General features: G+C 55.8%; 1 protein-coding gene across 2 annotated transcripts in view; it reads left to right on the top strand.

The window, feature by feature from the left end:
- The window catches only part of PEBP4 (phosphatidylethanolamine binding protein 4), a 249,734-nt gene extending 228,697 nt beyond the window's left edge, over nucleotides 1-21,037 (top strand). For both annotated transcript variants that reach the window (XM_032389226.1, XM_032389225.1), the window contains exons 5-7: nucleotides 7,211-7,256; nucleotides 9,615-9,728; nucleotides 20,739-21,037. In XM_032389226.1, the coding sequence (XP_032245117.1) occupies nucleotides 7,211-7,256; nucleotides 9,615-9,728; nucleotides 20,739-20,887 (309 nt within the window). In that variant the 3' untranslated portion in view covers nucleotides 20,888-21,037. The remainder of the gene's footprint in view (nucleotides 1-7,210; nucleotides 7,257-9,614; nucleotides 9,729-20,738) is intronic.
- The last annotated feature ends 236 nt before the right edge of the window (nucleotides 21,038-21,273 follow it).

The following is a 21,273-nucleotide window of genomic DNA, read 5'->3' as shown; positions in this document are numbered from 1 at the left end:
TTTTTTTTTTTTTTTTTCCTGTGTCTTCAAACTTTTCTATAATGAGCATATAGTACTTTAATGACCTGAAACCAAGTTATCATTTGTACAGGGAGGTATTTGGGTTTGGGGGCCCCAGACTCACCTGCTCTGAATGAGACCCTGGTGATGGAGTCCAGCCCCACACAGCTCTGACTTGCCGCCTGGGCAGTGCTCCAAGGCCTGGCCCTGTCCAGATACTTTCTTGACCAGAGGTAGCTCCATTGGTCCCCTCTGATGACTCCCCTGGGTATACGGCTGCTGAGCATATGGAAGAAGTCTTGCCTAGGATCTGTGGACCCAAAGTTTAGGTTGCTGGTGGCTTTGATTCTCAGAAGCATTGCCTGCCATTCAAACCTAACCCTAGCTTACATTTCCAGCCTTATCTTGAGCTTTCTTCCGGACCCACCTGCCTCTTTTCACATCTTGTTTGCATATTATACATTGTTAACGCAGTTCCCTCAAATTACGCTAAAAAACTCCTACACATCCTTCAAGGCCCAGATAGAGTATAGCCCCCTCTCGATAGCTTTTCCTGATCACTGCCTCCAAGCAGGTACAACTTCTGTTCTCTGTGTTCCTCCAGCGCTTCCTGTAGACGTCAATTATTTAGGCCTATAATAGAGTTACTTATTTGTCAATTGGCTACCACACTGGACCATGAGTTCCTCAACACCATGAAGTGTGCCTCATTCATATTTTTGTCTCCAACCCAGGGCTTCTCATTCATTGACTCACTTATCTCCCCATCTGCCCAGCCATCATTCCTCAGGGCCAGCTCTACGCTAGATATTATCACATACAGACAGGTGCAAGACAGCGTGACTTATTTGGAAACCACATGCACTTCCACACGGCCTGGAACAAAGGGTCTGGACAGCCTGTACTTTTTAAGCTGCAGACAGTCTTGACCTTGGCCTTGGGAAATCTTGCCTCTTAACCCAGTGTCATGAAGAATGGTGAAACCCTGGGTGAAGCTCCTCTCTCTCATCCAGGTAGCTACTTAGTTACAAGAAGCAGATAATTCCCCCTTGAGCTATACCCCACCCCTCCCCATTTTTGGCATCTGGAGACCCAGGGAGGTAACTGACTCCAGATCTGAAGCCAGACTAAGAGTCAAAACCCAGGGGTCTGTTGCCAGTCAGTGCCAAGACACCAAATCTTTAGGCTACCCACTGGCACTTTCTAAAGACTATTTGCCACCCAGCCCCACTGCCCATGAAGGGGCCAGGAAGAGGCCTATCGGGTCTTTGATGTTAACCCTTCACGAGGGAAGCTGGTGCACAAGATAACTGGCCGTCCTACACCCTGGAGTCTAGAAGCACTCAGCTCCCAGGAGGGCTCAGGTGCGTGACTCCTTCTCACCACTTCCCACGAACTCCAGTTCAGCTACCTCAGTGGCCGGCCCTCCTTTCCCTGGCCTCGGGGCAAAAAAAGCAGGCCAGAGGATTAATTGATCACAGCCTCTCTCTTGAAGCAGGCACCGGTCTCCAGGGGCTGGGTCCTCTCCAAGCTGGTGCTCAGTGGCTTGGCAGCCGCGGCCCCCGGAGACCTCAGAGCCTGGGAGCTGTCGGTGCGTTCCACTTACTTACCCCTTCTTAATTGCAGAATACACAGATTGCTGGGGAGCACTTCGCAATCTTGTGCCTTTTCCTGGATCCTTTGCCACTTGGCAGCTTGCAGGCAGCTGTGCAAAACAGCAAGGAGCTTTCTCATTTGGTGCCAGTGTCAGAGAGCCTGGAACTCTGTGTCTGTTTTCCCTATTTTTCCCCTCCCTGCTCCCCCCACCAAGTGCTGTTTCGTTCCTGTCTCACTTCACTCTCCCCTATCCCCACAACATCTTTCTGTACCTCACCTTTCAAGTTCGGGACTCTTCTGACAGCCCTCCCCATCCCCACCCCCCAGAGATCAAAAAGTGAAACTTCCCACCCGGACTGAGGTTTGCAGCCAGGCAGGAGACGTGATTGAATCCTCCCGTCTAGATGGGAAGAAGTGGGTGAAGAGATTAAATCATCTCCCGCAGACTCTGGGAAATGTGCTGCTGACCCCTCTACTCCAGGGGTCAGTGAGCCCGAGTACCTGGGGCCTTCACAAACGCCCAGGTGGGCGGACAGTTGCCTGTAGGTAATTGAAGGGGAATGAGGAAACTGGGCTGGCCTCCCTGCTGGGCCCAGCGCTGAGCCAGGCCCTTTCCCCACCCACCAGACCTCACAACCGGAATCTGGCCACCATGTCTCAAAAAGGCTTGACCTAAGGCTTCTCCAGGCTGGGGAAGGGGTGCCGCTGGACCCTAGATTCTCAGGAAAGGTAGCTCTCTGGCTGTCCCCATGGACAAGAAACAAAGGATAGAGGTGTCTTTCATCTAATTGCTCGTCTGTGTGTAGTACTCCAAAGGCTTAATGTATCAGAGACCTCTGGGACCCGGTCTGCGAGGGCAGAAGGATCCAGGTCCAGACCATAGGAGTGCGGTCCCATCAGAAGAGACTGGGACAGAGAGTCAGGAGGCGAGGCTTCTAGTCTTGGCATCGAGGCCAGTTACCTATGACACCGTAGACAAAGGCTTCATTCATCTCTCCGCTCCTTCCCCAGATGTCTGTCGGACCCTTACTGCTTTAGCTTGGGTTGCCCCAAACAGAGCCCGAGACAAGGAGTCTCGTGCAAGTAGTGAATTTTCAAAAGGACAGGAGGAAGCACCAGTAAGAAGGGACCGGGTGAGACAGGAAAAAGGAAGGCACTCAGTCGAGGCTCGTGAGCAAACAAGTTCCGCTGCGGATGCCTGGAGCCAGTATGAAATAGGCCACTCCATCATTCCCCCCCGCCCCCCAAGAGGTGAGGAGCTGGAGTATTTATGCACCATTTCCCATCAGCCATTGGTTAGAACCTGTTGCCAGAGGATGTTAACACCCCAGCATGTCTGCCTTATTGTGCAGGTGGTGAAGCAGGCTCTGGAGGCCAGAGGGGGCCCTGGGACCAGGAGAAGCAGATTGGAAGGAATGCTGGAGAGCACCAGGGTGGCAAGGGCCAGGGAAGGAGCCAGGGCACTGACAACGTCCACTGCTCTGGACAAAGCATCGTAAGGGCTACAAAGAGGGGTAGGATGCTGTCCCTGCCCTTGAGAGGCTAAAGCTGCTCTGGGTTTCCTTCCAGTGAATCGAGAGACTGCGCTCTGCCCTTCCCACGCAAGGGCTGCTATGAGATGGATGCATCCGTTAGAGCCGTGGAGAAGAAACACTGAAAGCCCATTGCAAATGTCAGATAACAGTAGGGGGAGCAGACCCCCGCTTCCAGCACTGTGCTCTCTACTTGACCAGAGACCAATTGATCAGAGCAAGTCTGGTGGGACAGTCTGTATCTACCCTGCGCCAAGACTGGGGTCGTCATGGCTCTCGGTCGAGTTTCAACTCCTCTTAAGCATTTCACATGCCAGGTCCAAACTAACTCGACAGAGAAGTCGTGAGTTCTGAGGTCGGAGAGAGCTGGAAAGGAAATCTCACGTCTATAAACCCCAAAATTCCTCCAAAGTGTCCACAGTGTCAAGCTTCTTCTCTGCAACTAGAATAACGTGGGCCTCTTCCTATGCCAGACAGTTGCGTGCATCTCCTACACACACACACACGCACGCACACACACACACACACGTGCATGCATGCACACATGCATGCACACACACACACACACACTGGGGACCAACTTCTAAAAAAAAAGAAGAGACTATTCTTTTTTTTTTTAAGAAGAGACAATTCCTACTGAGCAATCTCCCCCCACCCCCTTCCCCTTGACAGAGGATGCTGATAAGGAAAAGAGTTGCCTCCCCAAGGTCATCTAGTCTCTGACACTTAGAATGGCCCTGGACATCCTCCCAAGCACACTGCCCTAACACCTTGGGTATTCCTGTCCTGATATCCTGAAAAAGCCACCCTGGGCTTTTCAGTGTTCTTGAGGATCAGAAACCCGACAGTTTCTACACTGTTTGTAATTTCTATAATTATTTCCTTTTTTTAACCTTAGCATTTAGACAAGCTCCTTTTGAAAATGTCAATCTGTCTTAGCTATAGTAAGGGAAAGGAGGTTTTGTCTGGGCTGGGCCCATCTTAAAAAGGAGCAGTATACCTGGGGGAGGGGGGAAGTCCAGGGAGGAGGGCTCCAGGTGAGGAAGCCAAGGTGTGGGGGAGCTCTCAGAAGCCCCTTCCCTGATGCACGCCCTCTTTCCAAAACTCTTGTCTGCTCAGACTTGACAGGTGTGGGGTCTGTCCCTCAAATGCTGGGTTCAATGCCCATCCTCAGGGCCCTTCCCTCAGTCTTATCTTCCTAGGAAGTGCTCACAATCAGAGATTCCCCCACCCCACCCCACCAGAAATGTTCCAGAATCTCATCCATCCCCAGAGATTTCCAGCTTCCTAAGGTCATCTCAGGCTAAATGAGGTACTCCAATCCATGAAGACACTTCAGGAGAGTTCATGATTTCTTATGGGGGTGGGGGGCCAGGGGCGGGGAACCAGGTAACCATTTCCACTGTGGCCCCAGGCCTCCAGGTAATATCTGTGTATTGTAATAACAGTCTTCCTAAAGCCATGCTGCCTGGAGGAGTGATGGGATTGTCGTGAAGTTGTAGAAAAAGCATAGGATGGCACTATGGGTCAAAAGACAGGAGATCTTGAGCTAGTGGGTCTCAAAAGTCAAAGGGTCTAAGACTCCTTCCTCCTGGAATATTCTGGAATTCTCCCACTCACTACTTTGTGGCTCCGGACAAGCAGTTTGAGCCCTTTGGAGAGTCAGTGTTTTCACCCTTTGAGTCTGGTTTCCTAAGACCCCTATCACATATTGTTCATATGGTAGAAATTTTAGCACACACACACCGCCCCCCCAGGACAGACCAATGAGGGAAGGTTTATGGCCAAAGGAAGTCTAGCCAATCCTCAACCTAGCTTGAATAAATCCCAGCCACACTGACCACAGACTCTGCGGGGGAGGCCCCTCTACAGCCTGGTCCTTCCTTAGAGCCTTCCTTCCCTGTTCATCCTTCCAAGGACCAGCACCTGTCCGCGACAAGCTCCAGAGAGACCCTAAGAACTCTAAAGCCATCCATGCTCTCTGCTCCCAGCTCCCCCAGCAGCCGCCTCAGCTGAGCTCAAGAGCAGCCCCGCCAGGGAAGGCGGGCAGGAAGGGCCGCTGGCTTTACTCATGAACCCACGGGTGTGCATATGTCTTTGCCAAGCTGGCCCCAGTTGATGAGAAAAGACTCCCCGGAGTGAAAGGGAGGGGAAGGAGAGCCTTTCCACCCTGATCAAGGCTACAGATCAGACTTTCCACCCTGCGCTGCACAAACTCCCTGACCTTATGGGCCCCAGCAACCACCCCCCAACCTTAGGCCTCCCTGCACTCACTGAGAAGAGGGAGGCCTGTTTATCACTCTGGGTGGGACCCAAGACTGTGGGGGAATTGAAAAGAAACAGCCCGCTTAGGTTGCTATTGTTTTGTTTAAACAAACCGCTGGCTGGGCTGACTTGGAGAGGAGTGAGGGGGAGGCTGGGAGTGCACAGCAGGCTGGGCTGGGCCGCCCTGGGCTTAGCCCCCGTCTCTAATCGAGCTAGAGCCGCCAGAGAGCCAGACAGCTATTTCAGGAGAGTGGCTGCTAGGGCTTGGGCCCTCACATCGTCTCCTGAGAGAGATGGCTATCAAGGAGAGGAGCCTCTGTTCCCCAACCCCTTTCCCCTACCCTGGTGCCCCCTGGCTTCTCAGCCTCTGGCCACAGCTGGGCCCCATGCCAACCCTAGGTAAGACAGGGCCTGACACTGGGGGAGTGGGGGCCCGTGCTGAAAGCCGGCCAAAGCAGAGCTGCCACGAGCCCTGCTGTCCCAGGGACTGAATCCGAAGGCTGCCCGGATGCTTCTGAGCAGACAAGACTGCATGAGGGGGGCTGGAAGGGTGCCAGAGGACAGAGATCTCATCTGCTTGGGCTGAGGACAACCAAGTGAGAAGGGGGCCCAAGGTGGAGGGGCCCGTTCTGCAGTCTGCCCTCCCCTTCTCCCAACCAGAGGTAACCTAGACAGACAGGGACGAGCCTGGGGGAGGGGATGTTCTAGCCAAGGAGGCCCCAAGTAAGAACAGTTGGTAGACAAGCTACAGCCTAAAAAGGAAGAGATGGGAAGGGGGGGACTTCAAGAAGAGGGGGGTGGGGCTTGAATTTTGTAGAAGGTAAACCGCACTAGGAGTTGGGTCACCCAGCTGACCCTGAGAGTCTCTGCAGAGAGATGAGAGGAAATGGCGCGGTTCCCCCTCCCAAAGCCTCCTCCTGAGCGCCTCTGCCAGGGGAAGGAGAAGAGGCTGTACCGGGAGGGCTTGGTAGAGAGATGGCCAGGGCACAGTTAGGTGTTGGCAGAACCCGTGAAGAGCCATGCTAATCACCATCATTAAGGCCATAAAACCCCACACCTAGGGGCCCCCGAGCTGTGGCACGGACCCAGGGGCCCGGCTCCAGTCCCTTTCATCTGAGCATCTCCCAGTCCTGCACAAACAATAATTAGCACCCGCCCCCGCGATCGCCTCATTATCCCACGGACGCGGAGCAGAGGAGAGAAGGGAAGGGAAGGAAGAAGAGGGAAACTGAGGCCAAACAATCTGCCCAGAGTTTGTGGGCTGAGTCCATTCAAGGCTGGGGAAAAAGCTGCCTCGGAATCAGTGGTCCAGCCTCCTCCTGCCCTGCCTGCCCTTCTGGTTACTCAGGCAGCCATTGCCTAATGTTCTGAAGGCCCCAAAGAGAGCCCGAGAGGATGGGTTGGCTTAGCAAAGCTGTGAGGATTGTCAGCCCCTGCCTTAGATCTGACCAGACCCCACAGGCAGAGACTTGTGTCCCATGCCCAGTCTAGGGGCGCAGATGATGGGAGTGGAACCGCCCTTCCAGAAATGTCCCCTCGCTCTCTCCAGTAGTCGGGGGGTCCACCTCTCACCCCCAGGCTACCGTCAGCAATGCCTGTGTCTGTCCTCTCTCCCTGGACCCCCTAAGGCACCATTCAAAACCCCAGAGCCTGTTCTGGCCACCTGTCCCAGGAGCAGACATACCCGTTCCTACTCTTCTATCTTACTCCCTCAGGGGGAGAAAGAAGTCAGCAAAACCCATTTGGACTGAAGTGTGGTGGTGTGGACTTCTGCTGCCCCAGGAGTAACCCACCCCTGTGCCTGTCTCTCATTGCAGGGCGCTGATATAAAGAAAGGGAAGGTCCAGGGCCAGGAGTTGTCACGTGAGTACGACCCTCCCACACCCCTCGCCCCAGCCAGGGCAACGACATGACCACAAGAACCGTAACAATGCAACTTAATGTTGAGACTTAGTGGTGTGAAAGTGCCCCCCCGACCCAGGAGTTTACTCTTCCTCGATAATTTAATCATCACAATGGCCTTTGGAGGCCGCTGCCGCCAAAATCTCCATTTGAAAGAGAATGAAAGCCAGGTGTGACCCACGTGTCCCTCAGCTCCCCAGGAGTAAGGGGTGGGGCCAGCATTAAATGCAGGGGTCTGCTCTCCTGGAGGGACTGGCACGGTCATTCCCTTCCCTCGGCCTGCCTCCGCGTGTCCCCTGCACCCGGTGCCACGATGTGCTTGCATGGGTCCCTTTTCTCTGATGTCCTCCCCTTCCCACTCCTTTCACCCCCAGCTCCACTCCTCCCCTCCCCCTCAGAGCCCCCTGCAAGAGCATGCCCTCCACGCAACTTGAAGGGAATGCTCAGGTGCGGATCTGGCCTCCGAAGAGGGCTGAGCAAAAAGACAAATGAGCCTCATAGTTCCATGACGCAACGTGGGGTCAGACATCAGATAGGCCTGGATTCAAATCCCAGCTTCACCACTTCCTGTCGGCCTGACTTCACCTCTCAGAGCCTCATTTCGTCATCCAGAAAATGGGGATAACACTCATCTGACCAGGTTGTGGTGAGGATTAAGGAGATGTCACAAGGGAAAGCACGTAGCCAGGGCCTGGCACCAAGAAGTGGCTCCACATGTGTGTATCCCTTCCCTTCCCCCTCGCGACCCCTCGTCTCTACTTTTGGAGGGGGAATTCTTCAGGAAAGCCCTAGAGAGAGGGGTCAGGCCTCCATCTCCCATGAAGATAAACTCCCAGCTGCGTAGAACCAGTGAGTTCCAACTGCAGCCTTCTGCAGACGCAGTCACGGACACCAGCTCTTTGGCGGTGTGCAACGTGCCCCCCTCAACTGTACTTGGCAGCCCACGCACCCACCAGCCTTGCCAAAAGCTGACCCCGCCGTCTCTGCCCTCCACACGCCATGCACGTGAAGACACACTCCAGCACCCACCTATGCTCAGAAGTCTTCCTCAGCGTTGGCAGTGTTTGTGAAAAAAACAATGACTTACCCACATTTGCACACACACTGACAGCCCCTGCAAAACAGCCCCGGCGAACATGCACACCAGCTCTTCCAACACCTGCACCTGCACCAGTGTGGGCCCCAGTCACACAAACTCACATGGCTCCCGGCATACCCTGTGCGGTGCTCACCCTGGACGCACACGCGTGTGCACGCGTGCACACACACACGGATGCCAGATCTGCGATCAGAAAGTCAGGGAGAGATGAATAGTCAGGAATTCCCCTGGCTGTGAGCATGCTGGAGGCCCCGGTGGCCGGAAGTACACCATGAGGAACATTTCCAACAGCTCCAAATAGCGGGTGGCTCTTGTCTAATGACCAGGAGAGGGAGGGGGCCGTAAAGTACCAACACTCCCTCCCACCAGCATCCTCACTGCAAACACTCCATCCCCACCCACCCCCAGGAAGATTCCTGGCTCTTTAGAAGGTGGGGGAAAAGAGGAGAGCAATGGGGAGGGGGCAGAGGCACAGAGTTTGGAAGGAGGTCCAACTGGAACCAACCACAAAAGTCTGGCCCACAAAACCCCTGCATAGACTTGGGGAAAGAATGAGAGATGTCCCCACCCGAGCTCCCCCCGCCCCAGAAAAAGATCTGCCTCCTGCACCGAGGGCAAAAGGGAGGGAGATGGGCCTTCTCCTCCGGAAGAGCCTGAGTGGGCTCCCAGTGCCCGGAGCACCCAGATCCATCACTTCCATGATCAAACCTTTGAACCGAGTCCCACCCACCCCCGTAACCACTTCCAGATCCTCCGGATCCAGCCAAAAATTGGCTTCTTTGGGAATTGAGTTCATAAGGAAATGCTGAAAAAATAAATAAAAATCCACTGCCAAACACTCTGAGAGAGGAAGATGAGTTTCTCTTGAGGCAGGAAATCCATCAGGATAGACTAAAGCAGCAAAGGGATAACACCAATACCCGCTGGCCAGGAGAGGCCCCGGGAGTCCCAGCGGCACGCACGACCCTCAAGCATCCCACACCTCCTCCTCCCCGCACTGCCCAAACGAAGGTGCTTCCTAAAGGCAGCTGCCAAAGCTGAGATCCTGCCAAAGATAAATCCTAATGGTTTGCGATGGGTAAGCGCCCAGCTGGGACCCCGGCGTGGGGGGCGGACCATGAACGGCACAAAGAATTCTCTTTTCCTCTGGCCCAGGGTAGCCAGGAAGTTGTGGGTACTGTGGGTTGGAGGCCCACACTCTGTCCCTCTTCTGCCCCCAGCCTACCAGCCTCCGTCCCCACCAGTAAAAAGTGGCTTTCACCGCTACCAGTTCTACGTCTATCTTCAGGAAAGACAGAACATCTCTCTCCATTCCAAAGAAAACAAAACTCGAGGTAAGGCCTTCCCATCTGCCAAAGCCAGTGTGAATTCTGGGGGCATAAGTGGATGCTTGTGCATTCATGGCGAGGTTGGGACCTTGACCCCTACCCGTGAGCCTTGGAGGCCAGAGTCAGAGGGTGGCCTTTCTTGGCAGTAGACTGAAATGAGGTGTCCTAAGGGAGATGTTGGCATCAGATGTGGTCTCCCCCCGAGAAGTAAGTCCCACAGACCAAGATGGTGGCTCTCACTGGGTGGGTGGGTCTGTGAGGCCGGGTCCCAAAGCGAGTAACTGGAGCCAGGGAGAGAAGCATTTCCCCAACTCAGCTTCGGATGGCATGTGCAGGCAGCTACCCCACAGCACTCCTGCACGTAATTGTACCCTATAATTGAGTCCAATCTGGGCAAGAGGGCCCTGGAATGCCACCCTGCCAGTCTGTCTTCATTGGTTGTTAATTGCTCTGTCTGCCCAGTTCTACCTCAGTGGTGGGGCAAAAACTTCCCCGCCATGCCCCTTCCACGAGCTTCTCTGAGCAGCCATTCTGGCATCCTGGAGAGGATCCACTCCCTGTAGCTTGCTAATGGCTACCTGATGGTGGCCTTGGTCCCGCTCCCACCAGAGCTGGGGAGTGGGAAGACCCATGGACATCTGGCCACTGCAAGGCCTCAGGCGACTCACCTGCTCCGATGTGAGCCATGGCCACTTCTCTGAGCCTTGGCTTTCTCTCCAGAAAAATGGGAAATAAAGTAACCCCTGTGTAATCTAGCATCTCCCCCATTTGGGGCAAGGGAAGATAATGTGGAACACACGGATGCCATCTTGAGAGTGCAGACGGCACATCCGCCGGGCTGGCAAGAGGCTGAGTGGGTGGGTAGGTGTCATCAGCCGTTTGCTCTCACCCAGTGACCCTGACCAACTTCCACCCACTGGGAAGCCGGGGAAGGTATTGTTACAAGCCTGTTGCCCGAGGCCCCAGAGGAGAGGAACGCGGAGCCCGGAAAGGCACTGGCTGAGCGAAGGAGGCCTTCAGGTGTGCCGAGCAGAAGCCACCAATGGCAGAAGGCTCTGGGCCGCCGTGCAAGCGGAGTTGGTGCAACCTTTCCACCGGTGAACCCTCCCCAGGTGCCCTCAGCACCTTGCCAATCTGTACATCTGTTTAAACCGCTTTCCCAAAGACACACTTTCAAATCTGGGTACAAGGAGAGAAGGCAGAGAAACATGTATCTTGCCCGAGCCAAGATGAATTTCTCCAGTTCCCTGGCTCCCTCTCACCTCAGACATCCTGAGCCCCCCTTCCACCAGTCCAGGCACTGCGCTTTCTGGGGGCTGGGGACTAGCGCCTCAGCCCACCACGCTCCCCCACAAAGTAAGGCAGCTCCTCGGAGTCCCACGTTAGTCCCATAGTCACAGAGCCCACACCCTGGGCAGGGAGGGGGGCGGGGATCGTGCTCAGACTGTCCCCTGCAAGAGCCTCCCGCAGGATCAAGTGCCTTCTGAGGGGCGGGGTGGCCAGGAAAGGAGAGAGCAGGAGGTGAAGCCCGGAGGAGCATGAAAGGGGCGAAGGAAGAAGGGAGGTGCATGCGGGAGAGACACTTGCCCCTGCCTTGGCTGCAGTCCTCGTGTTTGGTCCTAGCCCGCCCTCCAGAAAACACAGTGGCTTGTGTGCCCCAGCAGGCGCGGAGGCTCAAAACCCATCCAGCCTGACAGCCATTGTCATTCACTTTGAATCTCTGCCCAAGCCAGCTTGTTGTGCATCCCCCCAACACACACACACATACACACACCTCTCATCCACGTGAAAACTTAGGAACAGGACTTGCTTCTGGGCAGAGCCCCTCGAGTTCCGTGCCATTTTGCTTGCTGCCAGAAATGGAGGTGGGAAAATGATCTTCCCAGATGAGCTCTCCAGCCCAGGGGGCCAGGGGGCTGGTCCCACCATATGACACCTTCTGGTGCCTGGCACTCCTAGCTAGGGGCTTAGGAGAGGAGCCGATCCCACAGCACAGGGAATGTTTCCTGCCCTCAGGGGGCTTATAGTCTACTTTGAAAACACTTAAGTAACAATGCAAAGCAGCTTATAATTAAGCACTTAATTGTGTGTTTCTGGCTGTAAGGACAACTGGAGATCAAGTGGATTTAGGGATTGTGTGTACAGTTCCTAGGATTCCCTTACCTCCAAGAAGACACACCTTCTTTAGCCAGGAACATTGCAAAGGTATTTTACTGCAGGGTGAGGATATCTGTATTTCCAGTCTCCAGCTAGTGACTTGATGTTTGGACAAATCAGCTACCCTCTCTGAGCCTCGGTTTCCCCATCTAGAAAATGAGGGGTTGGATCTAGATGATCAACAAGTCTGTATGGCCCTGAGGCTACGTGGAAGAGGTGTGGCCTGGGCTGGGCCCGGGAGAAGGAGGACATTTGAATCCTCGAGTGAAAGAGAGAGGAAACTCCGGGCTGGAGAAACCACAGACGCTAAGATTATTTTTTAGAAGTGAGAAGGAGCACCCCTTGTGAGGAGCGGTGAGGGCATGAAAGGAGAAAGGGGGAAGGTCGCGGAAGGTTCGTGAAAGCCCAGCAGAGGCACAACCTTGGCGGGCGCCATGAAGCGCCGTTAGACACTGCCCACGGGAGCGGCAACACACGGAAGCCGCTCTTTAGAGATGACTAAGCTGGCGCGGTGGGCAGGACTGGGAGGAGTAAGAGCCCAGGGGCCGCCCGAGGGGGAGAGACGTGTGCCTGGGTGGCGCCGGGGGGGCCATGGCAAAAGCAGGAGCTGCCCTTGCGCGTTGTCAGAGCTCCTGGCGCTCTCTGAAGCACCTGCACCGTGCGTGGGGACCCATGGAGCCCCCGGCTGCCCAGCCCTCGGGAGGCCAGGACCTGGAGCCAAGGAACACAGGCCCGAGGGCTTACTTTGGTCTAGTTTTTGTTCCATGGGAAGGTATCCTTGGAGAGGCAGGGGAGTCCTAGGGTATGCATGGTACAACCAGCCCCTTGTGTTTCCTGGACGCGCAGGCAGGAACGGATTCCAGAGACTGGAGGGGAAAGTCACTATCAAGAGCCAGGTAGAGAGGCAGCCATGAAGGATGGTTGACTTGAGCCGTTCCTATTGGGTCCTTCCCTCCCTAGGACTTAGGTGTGAATGACAGTTTAGGATGAGAAGCAAGTGTGACATTATTCTAGTTGAACTTGTAAGACCATGGGGGCTAGGGAACACTGCTCAGTGTGGGGGGCTGAAACCCTCTCCAGATGGGAGATCTTGATATATCCATTGTGTGACCTTGGACCAGCCACCTCACATCTCTGGGCCTCAATTTCTACATCATCAAGATAACGGGTTGGACTAGTTGGTCTACCACGGAATGACCCTTTACAGATTTGCTCCCAGCTTACGGAGTTGCCCCCACCTCCGAGTTCTGTGAGACGAGTGCAGGGAGCAAGTGATCAGACTTGACTAGCCCAGCCAACTCTACTCGCTTCGGGGGGGAGGCCTTCCATCAGATACCAGTCTGCCGGGACCACAGCGAGGGCCCTAGAAGAGGATTTGGAGCCACCTTGCTTCTAGTTGATGAAATCTGCCTTCCCCACTCCTCCCGCCTGTACACAGCTCCTTCCTCTCCCTGCCATTTTCCCTACTTGCTAGGCATGATTCACAAATGCCCTCTGCATTCGTTGGGATGATGCCGAGTATGTGTGAGGCAGGGTTCTAGGTGCTGCGGGCACAGAAGTGAGCCACGTGGATCCGGTCCCTGCTCCCACGGATGGATGCTGTCACCCGGTGTAGCTCTGTGGATCATGGGAGCTCACAGAGCGAGTGGAGGGAGATATTCAAATAGCTCAAGCTGACCACATCCTACACAGGGAACAACGGTGAAGCTGGAAGAGCCCCCACTAGTGCCCTCTGACCAGGGCTGCCCCAGTTTCACTGACATTTGTCCCAAAGGCCACACCTCACCTTCCCAAATGTGGGCCTGCAACACAGTGGACTTGCACCTCTGCCTCCAACCCCTCTCCCCCAGCTCTAATACCCCCCCCCCCCCCCACCTTCTATGCCCAAGGCCCAGAATCTGGCCTCCGGGCTCATCTGTGATTCACGATGGTTCACCCCTGCATCTTCCTCACAGCAGCCTTGGATTCGGCATCTAGACTTCTACATTGTAGAGGAACCAACTGAATGAGTTGAGGGGACGTGTCTGAAGAGGACCCGCACACACAGGGCTGGCTCCCACCTCATCCCGTGCACCCTTCCATACCACGTGCTGCCAGACGTCCGCTAACTCCCGCTGACCTAGTTCACGTCACTGCCCCCCACGCTCCCCCAGCGACTGATTCGCCTCTGCCTGCTGACTGGGCAGACCATTTCTCCCCCTCCTCAAGCCCAAGGGCCCTGCCCGCCTGCAGAACACCAGTCCTGCTGACGGCCCGGGACGCTTTCCCACAGGGCGGTGTCTTCTCTGCGTGCACTTGACCCAGCCCTCCCCTGCTGCTGTCCCTCTCCATGCACTCAGTGACACTTTGTTGTGCCTCCTCAGTCACCCACTTTTATCCCTTTGTATTAGTCAATCATTTTTCACTTGCACGGGCCCTACTTCCACCGTGAGACTCAATTCCTTGAGGGAGAAGCTCACCTGTGCCGTGGATTTCCTCTTTACCCCCTGTCCTTGTGCTCAGCCCACTGTGAGCTTTCAGTCAATGAGGATGTTTGTGTATGGGACACACCCACGTATGCACATTCACAAGCCACACACACACACAGCTGCACATTCTCACACCCCCATATTCAACTCATCATCAACTTCCTTTAACACCTGAAAAGACAGCCACCTCTGTGAGCGCCGTGCCCACAAATGACAATTTTGGCATCCACATCCTCCCTGTCCCAACGCCGAGTGGCCGGGCAGGACCACTTGCGCCCAGCCTCTCTACCAGCCTGCCCTGCCTCTCCCTGGCCTTCCCCTCACCCAGCTGCTGGACCCTGTGGGGCGGGCAGGACCACAGCCATTGCTCCCACCAGGTGAATGAGGACACTGAAACCCGGAACAGTGATGACTTGGTCTACTCAGGAGTCACAGTTAAGAGCAAATTACCTTTCTTCTGACTTCCGGGGCAAGGCTCTTTGCTCCCGTTGCCCACCCACCCACATTCCCTCTCCCCTCACCCAGACCACCAGACTTCTGGGCCCTGGCGTGGGGACAAAGAAGGAGCAAGTCCCTCCTGAAGCCCTGCGTGTCCTTGGCTAGCAGACAGCCACCCGAGACAGACCCCCAGGCCCCTTCTATTCCCCTTACAGAGAAAGCTATAGCCACACCCTGGATGGAGACAGATGAGCCCAGAGGCCAGATCACTCCTGGTGAGCTGTGGTCTGCAGCATGACACACTTCAGCCACCTGGCCTAGGGGTGTCACGAGCCAGCCTTACGGCCCCAAGCTCCTCTCACTAGTGAGCTGGGGAAATCCCCTCTCTGCGCCACAAGATGACGTGCCTCAGCTTGTTCCAGAAGCCTCTCCAAGGTGGTGAGCCCAGGATGGTGCCGCAGCGCCAGGGGAGCTAACAGACCACACCAGTCTCAGTCACCGCCTCACTGGGGCGGCCTTGGAGGCCTGCAGAAAGACTGCTCCTTGCAAAATGGGATGGGAGGGGCAGAGAAGTGTCCTTGGGTTCTGGACCAGGTGGCCATAACCCACTCCCCAGCAGCACAGACACCTGAATTGAGCAGCTCCTGGGTGAGCCACACACCCACAGGGGTCAGAGAGGAGAGACAGGCTGAGACTTGGCACACAGTGGGGTTTAAGGCTTGCTTGTGGCCTCTAGAGGCCTGAGGGGCACCATGGGCGATTGAGACAATGGGCGTCGTGGGGAAATGTTTGAAAGCACAGGCCAAGGGTGGGAAGGCAGCAGAACTCCCAGCAGTGTCAGCAGGAGGAGGCATTGATGTGGAGGGACAGAGGCTGGGAGAAAATCCTGTCAGGCCTGGTGGCAGCGAGGAAAAAGTACACTGTGGAGGCAAAGATGGAAGGAAGGGGGCCCCCGCCTGTAGACCAGCCCCAAACACACACACAGACACACACAAACACACACAGCCCACTGCAAAACAGCCCCTACCCCCTGCCATGACCTCCCATGGTGGTTCACCTGGCCAGACCCTAGAACCAACCCCCCCACCCCGGGCCCAGCCCCTGAGTCACTGTGTGGGCTTGTGTGAGGCAGCCCTCTTCTGCCTCCGAAGAGCCCCACCCACCTGGCAGAGCGGGTAGGACTGGGGGCTTGGCAGCGGACCAGATGGGGCCATCCTGGGCAACTCTCAGACAGGCACCCTGGCTAGGAACTGCCTGCAACCTCCACAGGCCGCAGGAAGCACGCCCCAGTCAAGCCAAGCATCAACCATCCAAAGCAGTATTGAACAGATCATCGGGAAACCACAGATCATCCCCAAATTTCACCCAGAACTCCAGCCTGCCACCAGCAGCAATACTGGAATTGATCACCGGAAGCTCAAATCAACAGCTTGGAGCCTCCTCTCTCACTCCCTTCCCCACCCCCACCTCCATCCCCACCCCCGGCCCCAGGAGGGAGGGAGGCATCCTGGGTGATCCATTTACTGGGTAATTAGGAATTCCACTCTCCAATCCTCCTGAGTGCTCCAGAGGAGCTGGGTAACCCCCACCCCCACCCCGAGCATCCCCACCCTCTCACTCCTGCCAAAGTCAGAGTGGTCCCCTCTGCCCCAAGCCTCTCAAGCCAGCAGGATCAGCCACTCAGCAAATATTCTCCAGGAGTAATTGGATGTGATGGAACGAGGGCTTTTCAGCTCCTGAGTGGAAGTCTCTGAATGTCATTTAATGGCGCAAAACATAAGAGGCCCAGGCCTCCCGCCTACCAGCGCCAGGACGTCATTAATCTCGGTGGAAGGACATCAGTGCCTCTGTCACTGCAGCCGGCCCCTGCAAAGCACCAGACAAATTACAGACCTGAGCCGGGCGCTCAATGGGGCGGTTAGTAGGCTGCCGTTCAACTTTTGTTTTTTCTTCAGGGCTACTGTCCCCTGACAAGAAGCAAGGGTGCCCCTAGGGAAAGGGGTGGGGGACGGGGAGACAAGGAAGGGGTGGCCGCCTTGGTTAGAGACAGCTCACCCACCTGAGGGACAGGGTGGCTCTTCACCAGCAGAGGCTCAAGCAGCTCAACTCACACAACAGGTCAGAGGAGGCCGCCCCCAAGTCTCAGGACCCGCCCCCCAGCTTGTTCTCCAGCCTGCCTGAATGGAGGCCTCCCTCCCAGTGGGGGCTTCCCAGCCCCCACTTCCTGGGCTGAGAGGGAAACACTTGAGGGCCCGCTGAAGACCCAATGGCAAATCAGTTGGGAATGTCTCTTGGCTAAAGCAAGGACACACAGGGAACACTGTGTCCTGTGCCGCTGGGAAGTCTTTTTTTTTTTTTTTTTTTAAGATTTTATTTATTTGACAGAGAGAGACACAGCAAGAGAGGGAACACAAGCAGGGAGAGTGGGAGAGGGAGAAGGAGGCTTCCCGCCGAGCAGGGAACCTGATGCGGGGCTCGATCCCAGGACCCCGGGATCATGACCCGAGCCGAAGGCAGACGCTTAACCATCTGAGCCACCCAGGCGCCCCTACCGTTGGGAAGTCTTAAGAGCGGGCCTGCTAAAGAGGACAGGCGCGATGCTAGGGATGGGACTCCATCTGCCAGGAGCTGCAAAGTTGTGCTGCTGGCCAAGATCACTCTGCGAAGACCTAGCTTGTTACTAGTCCAGTGTTCATTACCTTGTATTATCAACCCGTTGAGGGCGGGAGTAGGGCCTCGGTGCAAGCAAACCCCCCATGCCCAGCAGACAGGAGGTGGGCTGTCAGCTTGCCCTCAGCCCAGAGCTTGCCCATTCCAGCAGAGGAGCTGTCCACCCCATCCTCACGAGGCCTCCAAGGGCGAGGGGCTGGACCAGGAGAATATTTCTCAGTCCTGGGATGCCTGTTTAACCCTGATAGGCCCACCAGGCCTGCCCAGGCCCATGTGATGAACCACTCCCAAACAGTGCTAAACCAACCCCACAGACTGGGGAAGCCGGGGGCAAAGAGTGACTGGCAAGACCTGCCCCAGGGCGATTCCTGAACATTCTAGCCATTGCAGCCCCTGGGACTCAAGTTCGGCGGATGAGTTGCTGAAATCTTGGAGCCCCTCTCCCAATTGTTGAAGTCACTGTCTAGGAGAGATCAGGCACACACAAACCCCTGATGGCTTTAGGTAAGCTTACCCAGCTCTCCCCTTGGCCCATTTCTGGAACATCTCTCACATCTAATATCCTTCATCGCCAACATCTTCCCTGTTGGCACCAACCAATAGATGAGAGACTGGCCTCTAGGCGCAGCGGCGGCATAAGCCTTCGCGGGATGGGAACGGTGCCCCCTCGGGTTGTGCAGGGAACAAGCGGCACGTCAGATACGGTGGCCCGCCCTGAGGACACAGGCCTCCGTGTTCTAGCCACTGTGCGGCTCAGGAAACAGGCTCAGACCCCCTCCTCCTCTCTCCCTCCAGAGGCATTTGCAGGGCACTCACTACCCCTGCCCTGGGCCTAGGAAGAGCCCATCCTGGGTGGGGCCACGGGTCCAAGGGGAGGGGCCTGAGCACACCAGCAGCAGCCCCCTCTCTGCTGCTCCGGGATGGGACAGAGCAGTGCCACACAGGAGGGGACTTTCCTCCACAGGGTGACCACGAAGCCACAGCCTCCCAGCTCCCCATCTCTCCCCACACACACACTCCTGAGGGTCTGACTCACCCCTCTTCCTTCTAGAACTTGCAGAGGGTCAGTTCCTCTTGCCCTTTGTGGCAGGAAACGGGGGTGTGAGGAGTCACGGCCAAGCCAGGGGAGGAGACAGCGGGAGGCTAGCAGCCAGCGCGCCGTACCCGCTCTCCTGAGGGACACAGGGGCTGGTTTGAGGAGCTGCCCGAGAACCACAGCATCGTGGAAATGTGACCAGGAAGGAGCCGGGAAGCTCCAAGGGCATTCCAAGCTCCATCAAGAGAAGCGCTCTGAGCTCGGGGAGGGCAAAGTCTGCAAGATCTCCCTCAGGGTACAGGGGATTTCTTTCCACCAACTTGCCCTGATCTCGTGATGAGAGTTTCAATTCCCTCCTGGCCACCAAGGTTTCTTCCTGCCCTAGTCAGTGGGGAAGGCCCCTTTGTCCCCAGGCCTGTCACACACCAGTTCACCCATGAGCCCTTTTCCTGGCTTGCACACACGCGCGTGCGCACACACACACGTACAAACATACACACATGCACACACTTTCCCAGGATCATGATACCACAGTTCTTTTCCAGCCAGCCAGGCTTTCTGGGTGTGAAGGCCACGCCAGACCAGTGCCTCCCTGCCTCCCCTCCCAGTGGAAGACCCCACCGCACTCAGTCGCCCACCTGTCACCCAGCGGCAGTCTCCCCCCAGGAGAGGCTCTCCCAGGGCCCAGCGCCTCTGTCCCTAATCTGAGCATGCAGTCACCAGATCAGACCTGCGGGAACCTGAAGAGGCCCTTTCCTCCATCCCTGCCCCTAAGAAGCATCCTCACCGGAGCCCCATCTTGTGCCCCATCCTCCCATCTGTGCACTGGGAATAAAAATAGTCTCCCCTGGTGAGGATTAAGTGTATGAATATGCATGGAGTTCCTGGCACATAGGAAGCACTATATAGATGTGTTATTACTATTATTATTATTTGCATTATCATTATTATTGTCTTGTTTCTTTGGATTAAAACATTTTTGTTTTCCTTGAAAACATCTTTGAAGTGCAAACAGCCCGTGGGGGGAAAGGATGATAAGTGGAGTAAGAGCACCTCGGGGGACTTCTGTCTTCCTTGTTGAAAAGGGTAGCGGGTGCAGACAGAGGACCACAGGCCGAGAAAGGGCAGCTCTAAGAGGAAGGCGAGGCCGCCAGCTGTCGTCCTGCTCTCTCTGTGCCTTAGAGATTACTCTTTTCCGCCGGGCCGGGGCCCATCAGTCCCTGCCTAGCTTTGCTCCGGGCAAGGTCTTCCCCGAGCACTCCGTCCACCCGGGGAAGGTGGGTAGATTTAGCCAAAAAGAAAAAGAAAAAAAATACAGGATGCCGAGTTAAATTTGAATTTCAGACAAACAAGGAATGAATTTTTAAGTATGCTTCATGCAATGCTTGGGACAGACTTACAAATTATTTGTTGTTTATCTCAAATTCAAGTTAAGCTGGGCGTCCTGGATTGTAGCTGGCAATCATGCGCAGAGGGTGCTGGAGGCCCAGGGTTTGGGAAACAAGAGCGTGGGAATACACTTGTGACCACTTCCCTCAGCTTCTCCCCAGTGCCCCGGGCTGCGCCCTTCTTGCCCTGCTGCCAGGCCTGTCCACACTTGCCCCAGAAGAGGTACCTCCCCCCACACCCCTGTGCTTTCTCCCCTGGAGGAGCACCTGGGCACCAACCGGGGACTTCTCACCCATACTCTGCTCCCGCAGGATCCAGGTGCTTAGGAGCAGGGAGAAGCCTAGCCATATGCCCTGCCCCTCAGCCTCTGCCACAGCTGGGGTTCTGGGGAGGAGACTGGAAGAAGGACATGGACACTTGGGCCAGTCTCAGCCCCAGCAGCTGGGGTGACCTGGTGTGAAGGCCTCAGTCATGGGGTCAGGAGAGCCTGTGGAAAAAGAGGGGTGGGTGGAGGAAGCGGGCAGCCCACCCGACAGGGCACTTCCTTCCTGCGTGTGAGTGAGGAGGCAGAGTTATGCCAAATAGAGGGCCCTGGGGAAGGAGACCAAAGGCAGTCCTTGACCCAGTCCAGACTCAGTCCCCGTTGTTCCCTGGGGAGCAGCCTCTTTCCAGACACTCTGCTAACATCCAGCGAGGACCCAGAAGGCGCCCCCAGGCACTCTGACACCCTCAGCCCAATGACCAAGGTCCTCACTTGCTGTCTCCACTTCCCCAGAGCTGGCCTCCCTGTCAGGCCCTGCGAGCTCCCAGTCCATGGTTGTCCCTCACTGCCTTCCTCTGGTCTGTTTGTCCTTCCAGGCTCTTGGAAAATGGACAGATTCCTGAACCGCTTCCACCTGAGCGAACCTGAAGCAAGCACCCAATTCATGACCCAAAATTACCAGGACTCGCCCAGTTACCAGACCCCCGGAGCCGGAAACAGTGAGCCGAAGGATAAACCCAAGTAGAGATAACTGCCTGCCAGACGTCAGGCTTCACGCTGCGGGTGTGTGTGTCCACAGTGCCCACCAGCGACGGTCTGGGTATGGCACCCCCACTGGGTATGGCACCCCATCTGGGTATGGAACCCCTTCTCTTCCAAATTAAAAAAAAATCATCCAGGGCTTACTGGTTAGATGTGTTCTTTCCTAACCTGTCATCTTTCAAAAACTAAGAAGAAGAAATCAATCACCATCCAGCACTGGGACCTGGGGCTTTCCTGTAAACGCAAGTGTGTGTATGAGGGGGGGGAGGAGGGGGTGCTGGGAGAGATGGATAGGCAGGAGGTGAGAGTCCCTAAGCCTCAACTGTCACTGAGGCACTGTGGCCTTGAGTAAATCACAAGTCCTCTCTA

The sequence above is a fragment of the Phoca vitulina genome, unplaced genomic scaffold (genome assembly GCF_004348235.1).
Source record: "Phoca vitulina isolate PV1807 unplaced genomic scaffold, GSC_HSeal_1.0 scaffold53, whole genome shotgun sequence".
In the NCBI taxonomy this organism is placed as follows: Eukaryota; Metazoa; Chordata; class Mammalia; order Carnivora; family Phocidae; genus Phoca; species Phoca vitulina.
Note: the sequence above shows the minus strand (reverse complement) of the source record. Positions and strands in the feature narration are given on the sequence as shown.